Below are 8657 nucleotides of genomic sequence, written 5' to 3' on the forward strand. Positions count from 1 at the left end.
AGCTAACCCTTTACTAATATCTGTACCTGAAATACTGCATAATATCTGAATAAAAGTGAAAACTAGCCATAAGGTTCACAACATCTAAAAATACTCAAAACTGAAAACTGAATACTAATACATCCGTCCGAAAAGCCTCTAAACTGTCTGAACCGTAAAGTTGATGGGACATGTCCCCAACTAACTCGCCTACTGAACATAAACAAAAATTGATGGAATAATAGTAACTAAGGATCATCCTCGAATGAAGAGGACTCACTGTTACGTCTACTGCTGCTGACTGGGACTGAACTGCTGAGGGTACTCTGGATCTCGTGCCTCTGAACCTATGGTGTCAAATAAAACACCATAGTGCAAATGCGTTAGTACGGGAATGTACCGAGTATGCAGATGAGGTAAGGCTAAATGTAAGGGCTCATGCATGAACAATTACTTAACCGAATAACCATGAGAGTAACGAACGAGAACACATACAGGAATGCACAACCATAATCACAATCATCACAACTCTAGCTACTGAAACTCGGATACCACTTTACTGTCAACTGAACCCACTACTAACACTGAGATATTGAATCACTGAATCATCTGATACTGACAATGGATTTACTAAATATACTCACATCAATGACTGAATTCTGAGCTTCTCACATCAATGACTGAATTCTGAGCTTACTGCTTTCGACTGACTGGATCAGAGATCAGTCTTTCTAATGGATGATTCTGGAATCTATTATCAATGATAAGAAAATGATCATATTCGAATTTAACAACAAGAACACTCAATAGAATCTGAAACTATGATCAAGCCTATCTGACAGGAGATCTCTGAATATGATAATAAATAACTGTATATGAGACCAAGCCTATATGACGGGAGATCTCTGAATCAATGGAACTATTTGAGTTTCTCATGGATATAGATGACTGCATCAGACAGTCCTGATTTCTGAAGATTGATACTGAAACTGAAACTGTGGAAAGTAGTTACTTAACCGACATGCCCTAACTTTCACTGGTGGGGTCCAACCTGTAACCCCAGCTGGAAGGGTGTCAATACCGTGCCACGGGTAAATACCTCTCTGGTCAAGCCTCTCTAACGGATGACCCTCGCAAAAAGTCGGCCTGAGGCAATGTAATAGTCAAACCTCTCTAACGGTGACAACCTCTCCTGATGGGGAACCCTGCATCCAGCGCTGGCTACGCAGTTCAGGAGTTCAGTATTTGCTCCTAACGACTTGGCCTCTCTCTGACGGGGAGTTGCCATCCCATCCCTTGCTCGGTTCTAGCTCCTACTCCCAATTGAAAGACTCTGAATTGAATTCTCAACTGAACACAAACTGAACTAAAACTGGTACTGATCACGTTTCAAAAAAAGGATCTGACTGAATTCACTTGGTTCCGTATCGGATGGAATAATACTAAATCACAGTATCTAACTGACGATACAAAGCTTGAATAGATTTACTCGGTCACTATCGAGGCCAGAACTAAACTCTTGAATACTACTAGATCTGAGCTGAGTACAAGGCTGAGGCTAGATTACTAGTAATACGGAGATTACAGAAATTACTGAGATTTCTTAAGTTCTGCATCTGATACAGAGCTTGAATAGATTTACTCGGTCACTATCGAGGCCAGAACTAAACTCTTGAATACTACTAGATCTGAGCTGAGTACAAGACTGAGGCTAGATTACTAGTAATACAGGGATTACAGAAATTACTGAGATTTCTTAAGTTCTGCATCTGTCTGAGGATACAAAGTTCTATAATTCACTGAGCTTTGAGAATCATGGCTCGAATGGGATTATCGTAAACTGACATAGGCTCTAGACAACAGCTAAATTGTTGGGTATAAATACCCCTAGGACTCGGTAACATATAAGTAAAACATAACCATTCTAGACTAGTCGTCACCACAATCATACATTCATCATCACAATCACTAAAACGTTACTTCAAGCATTTAAGAATCATAAACATATAGTAGCGTAGGGGAAACATGCTGCTAGATCATACTCTATTTGACAAGGTCTTGCATCAAGTACTTTGCACGTATATTAGTCTTAGCATGTATTGGATATCACATGATTGGGGCAACTTCATACTATCATGTCACAACTTACTCGTTAAGCACTTGGCATGTATCAAAGGCTTAGCATGTATTAAAGAGCACGTAATTGGGGAATTTACTACTATCATGTCTCAACTAGTTCACTAAGGCCTTTCAACAAACACTAGGCATGCATGGGTTCACATCTAATTGAGGATTTCGTGCTATCATGGCATAATTCATTCACTAAGGCATTTCATCAAACACTAGGCATGCGTAGACTTACACACAATTTTGGGTTTCCTAAACAACATACTATAGTAGCCCTAATTCTTCACATAAGCTTTTTATCAAATATATGGGGAGCATGCTTTGCTCATTCAACCATTTCAACACCTAATTGACATGAGCACATCACATAGAAAGCAACTTGAAAAGGATTTATCATAAACATCACATGAATTCTACATACTAGGGTCAAAGCTTAAAAACCTTATAATCAACCATGAATCATAACTCAATCATAGCAGGAACATCAATTTCAACTCATAAAATTCATTAAAACCCATAAGCACAAGATCTTTGAATTTTAGAAAAAGGATTCTTGAGCTTCTTGGATGAAAGGGACTCAAGAATCAACATCTACATACCTCAGAGAAACTCTTTTCTTGAAGGTTCTTGGAGATATTCTTGATTTCTCTTGATTCTCTCTTGATTTTTGTTGAACAAGAAACAAGGGTTTGATTTGTAGAAACCCTAGTTTTGGTATGGAAGAAGAGAAATGAGGTTGAGAGCCCTTTATCGGGTATTTATAGGGGTTGAGAAAGAGTGGGAAAAGACCAAAAAGCCCTTTGAAAATCGTCTTAAAATTATTGATCGGAACATGCGACGGTGGGGTGCGACGGTCCGTTGGACCACTCCGTCGCACAGGACCAGAACTGGGTCATACTGCCTTGGTTCCACGGTGGAGTGCAACGGTCCGTCGAATGGTCGATGGTCTGTCGAACACAACCAGAGGAAGGGCTCATTAGAACATTGCGACGGTGGCGGTCAACGCTACATCGCATGTCCGACGGTGCGTCGGACCTCTCGATCGCGCAGGGAAAATTCCGAATAAAACTATTTTCAATAAAATGGCCTTAACTTGCCCGTCCTTTGTCGAATTTTGATGAAATTAGTATCAATGGAAAGTTTATTCAATGATCTACATGACTAAAAGTCGATATTAGGGAAATTCCACACAATTCAAAGTATTTCATACTTGGTAAGACACTTCTCAAACTTTTAGGCCCGGATTTTCGCTCCATTGAACACGCTCTAAGGCTCAGACTATAAGAGAATTTTACGGGGTGTTACAACTTTCTTCCAAATCTAATGTTTTCCCCCTATTAAGTCCTTCATTTTTCATGTTCAAACCCAATTTCATACTTCAGTTCAAGTCCTTAGATTTGATAATGCATTTGAGTTGGGCCCTAGTAATGATGCCACATCTTTCTTTCTTCCCAAAGCATTGTATGCCAAAATTCTACCTCTCACACACCATAACAAAATATTGTTGTGGAAAGAAAACACAAGCATTTACCAAAAACCGTTAGATATTTGCTCTTTCAATCTAAACTTTCACTTAAATATTTGAGGGAATGTGTCCTCGCACCTACTTATTTGATAAACAGATTCCCTTCGCCCTTATAACGTCACAAAACACCTTATCAACTTTTGTATAATTTTGAATCTTCTTATACCTACCTCAAAGTTTTTGGTTGTCTCTTTTTGGTTGCCAGTCCTAAGCCGTGTAGGGACAAATTTCAATCTAGATCCATTTCATGTGTGTTTCTTTGTAACAACAACAACAACAACAACAACAACAAACCCAGTGTATTCCCATATAGTGAGGTCTGGGGAGGGTAAGATGTACGCAGTCCATATAAAAGGCATACATGTTATTAGATTTGGCTAAGCATACCATATTTTTTCTAGGGATGTATAATTTCATGAGAGCACCTTTCCTTATTCTGCTCTTTCTACACCTATTTTATTTCCTGTTTTTTTCCTAACGAGGTTGATTTTCCTACTCCTACTCATTCTACCTCTTCTTCTACTCTTACAAACTTTACTTATACTCTAATTCCCGTCAGAAGATCTTTTAGATCTTCTGCCCTTTCTTCTCACTTAAAGGATTACATTTTCAAACACATTTCTGTACCAAGGTTGCTTCTTCCATTCTCGAGAATTGCTTGCTGGAACCTAAGTTTTATCATCAGTTCATTTCTAATTCGGCTTAGTAAGAGACAATGTTAAAATATTTCCATGCACTTGAGGCGAGTCATATATGGGACATTGCGCCCTTGCCTCCTGGAAAGAAGGTTATTCCCTCTAAATGGGTCTATAAAATTAAAGATTGGGCAGATGGGAGTTTTGAGATACATAAGGCTAGGTTAGTCATTCGAGGTGACACTCAACAAGAGGGGATTGATTTTAATAAAACTTCTTCTTCGGTTATCAAGCTTACTACTATTAAGTGCCTTCTTAGTGTAGTTGTTAAAAGGAATTGGGATGTATTTCAATTGGATGTCTACAATGCCTTATTACGTGGTGATCTTGATGAGGAAGTTTATATGAATATCCCTCTTGGGTTACATGTTCAGTCTTCTAATCCTACTATATTACCTCTAGTTTGTAAGATTAATAAATCATTATATGGTCTTCGTCAAGCCTCTAGGCAATGGTACGCAAAATTGTCCGTTGCTCTTTAATACAAAGGTTATGTGTTATCAGTAAGAATGATTACTCCCTTTTTTACTAAGCTTTCTGGTTCGTCCCTTACTATTGTTGTTGTATATGTTGATGACATTCTTGTAACCGGTGATGATCTTTCTAAAATTTTTGCTCTCAAAAAGTTTTTGGATGACCAATTCAAGATTAAGGATTTGGGAGTTGCTCACTATTATTTAGGACTTCAGATCATTAATCAACCTCAAGGGTTACTGGTTAATCAACAAAAGTTTCTTCCGAATCTTCTTTCTGAATTTAACAGTGTTGATGCTTGCCCTGTGGTATCTCTTTTGGATGTTTATTTTAAACTATCTGTTGATTCTGGAGACCTCCTTCCTGATCCTTCTTTATTCCGAAAGTTGATTGAAAAAATGAATTTTCTTCAACATACATGGCCAGATATCTCCTATAGTGTGCAATATCTTAGTCAATTTATGTCTAAACCTCGTATTCCTCATTTTGCCACTGGTTTACATGTTTTGAGGTACTTGGCTGGTACTTCTGATTTGGGGTTGTTGTTTACCAACTCTCCTACTTTTGATCTTGTTGGCTTTTGTGATTCTGATTGGGTTAGCTGCTCTAGCTTCTGTAAATCTGGCAGTGATTACATTTTATTGTTGGGTGGTAGTCCCATTTCTTGGAAGTCCAAGAAGCAGTCCACTATTGCTCTTTCTTCAACTGAAGCTGAATATAGAGCTTTGTGACTGTTAGCTACTAAAGTTGTTTGGGTGGTTCGTCTTCTTGAAGAGGTTGGTGTTCTCTCTCTTACACCCATTTCTATTTTTTGTGACAATCATTGCGCCATCCATATTGTTAAGTATTCGATTTTTCATGAGCGCACGAAACATATTAGGTGGATTGTTATTTTGTTCGGGATATGCTTCAATCTGGTCTATCCTTTAAATGTTGTTTTCGGTGCTTCAAAGTGGCTAATGTGTTCACTAAGGCTTCACCAGGTGTTCACATCACACTTTCTTTCCCAACATTGGTTCGGTATCCCATTCCAGCTTGCGCGGAGGTGGGGTGGGGTGTTGGACCTGCTGACACGACCCAATATGCAGCCCAATAAAGATAGAGTTCATGTCTTTTAATTGCAGTTTATTTTTGTAGATGAATAAAAAGAGTGAATCTAGACGATTCCAAATTAGAGAGGTCATTGTGTAAAGTGGGTTTAGTTCTAGAAATAAGAGATTACGCTCTCCTTTGTTTCTCTTCAATGGCAGATACTGTTTCTTCATTTGAGAAGATGATTCTGCTTGACATTTATTGTAGCACTTACAGATTATAATTAATTGAAATTTAGGCTAAATAGGATAAATAAGAGTTTATGTTTGCTAATCCATTTAATTTTTACCTTTTTTTTAAATAAAAAAAATCTTTTTCTCATACCTATAGAGATTAATAATAAAGAAAATTTGGACACAATTTAAATTTGTGATACTGCAATTCATATTTCTCTCTCTCAATAATTCTGTTCGAAATAAATAAGGAAAAAGAATGTGGAAAACGAAAGTTAAATTCTTCTAGTATGTCTGAATATTATGGACAAGGTAATATGATAGTTGTGTTGGTGGCAGATAACCATTATCCTTTTTGTGCGTCTTGAGCTCGCAGTTGGTCTAAACGTGAGTGCATATTGATGAACTCACGGCAAATGATGATTGAAACTCAACTCTTGTAAAGTCATGGCTATAATCGGTTTAGCGTTTTGGCTCCTAGACCCTTTTTGTGTTAGGCACTCCGGCTGCAACCTCAAGCCGGGTGAGGTTATCAGTTGAGTTAAAGCATATCAATAAACGGAAGAAAAGAAATCTAAAAGATTCATCTAGTAATAGTGAGTGAATTGAAAAAAATAACTTAAATTATAGTTTGGAGAAATATTATCAGCGGGTGAATCTCAAGAATAGACCCAAATTGGGGTGTCTTTCAAATTTTAGCCCCAAATAAAAAAGTTTCCTTAAAATAGCTTTTACCTATTAACTGATATTTTTTTGGACGAAATTGTCTCTGATCAATGGAGTAAATTACATAAATGATCCTCATAATGGATAACAACTCCAGATTTATATCTTTCAATTTTTTTTCTCTTTTTAATTTTACTTTGATTTTTATTTTTTCTTTTTCTCTTTTTTTATTTTTAATTTTTCTCAAACCTTACTTTTTTTATTTTTTCCTCTCAACTTTTTTATTTTTATTTTTTTATATTATTTTGATTTTTTATTTTTTCTTTCCTCTTTTTTTTGTTCTTTTTAGCTTTTCTCAACCCTTATTTTTTTTCTTTATACCTCTCAACATCTACTATTATATAAAAAAAAAATTATTATTTTTTCTTTTTAAATTTTTCTCGACCTTTATTTTTATTTTTTATCAACCTTTATTTTTTCCCTATTCTCTCTCAACTTCTAAATTTTCTTTGATTTTATTTTTTTAATATTTTTCTTTATTTTCTTCTTTTTCCGCAATTTTTATAATTTTTGTTCTTTTCTTTGATTTCTTCCATTCAAGTTACATCTCAAGAGCAAGAGTTGACACTATCACATTACAAAAGGCAAGACTTATGACTTTCGAACAATAAGCTACATTTCATGGGCAAGAGTTGACACTAATACATTATGTTTTCATTTATGAGATGTTCTACAACTATTGCCTTAGAGGCAAGATTTAGCTCAAGGACTTTCAAACTACAAATTATGCCTCAAGGGCAACAGTTAACCATACCACGTTATGTTTTCATTTATGAGATGTTCTACAACTCTTGCCTTAGAGGCAAGACTTAGCTCAAAGACTTTTAAGCTACAAATTATGCCCCACGGGCAAGAGTTGACAGTACCACGTTGTCTTTATTTATGAGATGTTCTACAACTCTTGCCTTAGAGAAAAGACTTAGCTCAAGGACTTTCAAACCACAAATTATGTCCCACGGGCAAGAGTTGACACTACCACGTTATGTCTTCATTTATGAGATGTTTTACAACTCTTGCCTTAGAGGCAAGACTTGGCTCAAAGACTTTCAAACTACAAATTATGCCCCACAGGCAGTCGACACTACCACGTTATGTCTTCATTTATGAAATGTTCTATAACTCTTGCCTTAGAGGCAAAACTTAGCTCAAAGACTTTCAAACTACAAATTATGCCCCACGGGAAAGAGTTGACACTACCACGTTATGTATTCATTTATGAGATGTTCTACAACTCTTATACTCAAAGACTTTCAAACTACAAATTATGCCCTACGGGCAAGAGTTGACACTACCACGTTATGTCTTCATTTATGAGATGTTCTACAACTCTTGCCTTAGAGGCAAGACTTAACTCAAAGACTTTTAAACTACAAATTATGCCCCACGGGTAAGAGTTGACACTACCACGTTATGTCTTTATTTATGAGATATTCTACAACTCTCGCCTTAGAGATACAACTTATCTCAAGAATTTTCAAAGAACTTCGTAACAACAATTCATGTTCTTAAATTTGCTTTGATGTCAAAAAAGAAGATCCCTTTGTAGATTACCTAATTTTTTTATTTATTAGCAAAATATAATAGAAGTTGAAAAAAATCGATCAAACAAAATAGAGAAATAAAAAAAAATGAGAAAAAAAAAGGAAAGAAAAAAAAAAGATCAAGAAAAAAATGAAGAATTAAAAAAATTGAGAAAAATAAAAATGAGGGGAAAAACTAAAATAAAGTTTGAGAAAAATGAGGGGAAAAAAAGAGAACTGAAAAAATAAAAAAATGATCAAATAAAATAGAGAAATAAAAAAAATACTGAGAAAAAAGGCAAGAAAAAAAATAAATATTAATAAAAGCGATGAATTTAAAAAATTG

At 35.8% G+C, this 8657-nt stretch overlaps 1 protein-coding gene across 1 annotated transcript; it reads left to right on the forward strand.

The window, feature by feature from the left end:
* Positions 1–4835: 4835 nt before the first annotated feature.
* On the forward strand, positions 4836–5531 carry LOC124885670 (uncharacterized mitochondrial protein AtMg00810-like). The gene has a single exon (XM_047393911.1). It carries the CDS (start codon positions 4836–4838, stop codon positions 5529–5531), a length of 696 nt encoding a protein of 231 aa, XP_047249867.1.
* Positions 5532–8657: the final 3126 nt, after the last annotated feature.

The sequence above is a fragment of the Capsicum annuum genome, chromosome 7 (genome assembly GCF_002878395.1).
Source record: "Capsicum annuum cultivar UCD-10X-F1 chromosome 7, UCD10Xv1.1, whole genome shotgun sequence".
Taxonomy (NCBI): Eukaryota; Viridiplantae; Streptophyta; class Magnoliopsida; order Solanales; family Solanaceae; genus Capsicum; species Capsicum annuum.

Coding starts and splice junctions, on each gene's coding strand:
- LOC124885670 (XM_047393911.1), top strand. CDS start 4,836: ATGATTACTCCCTTTTTTACTAAGCTTTCTGGTTCGTCCCTTACTATT.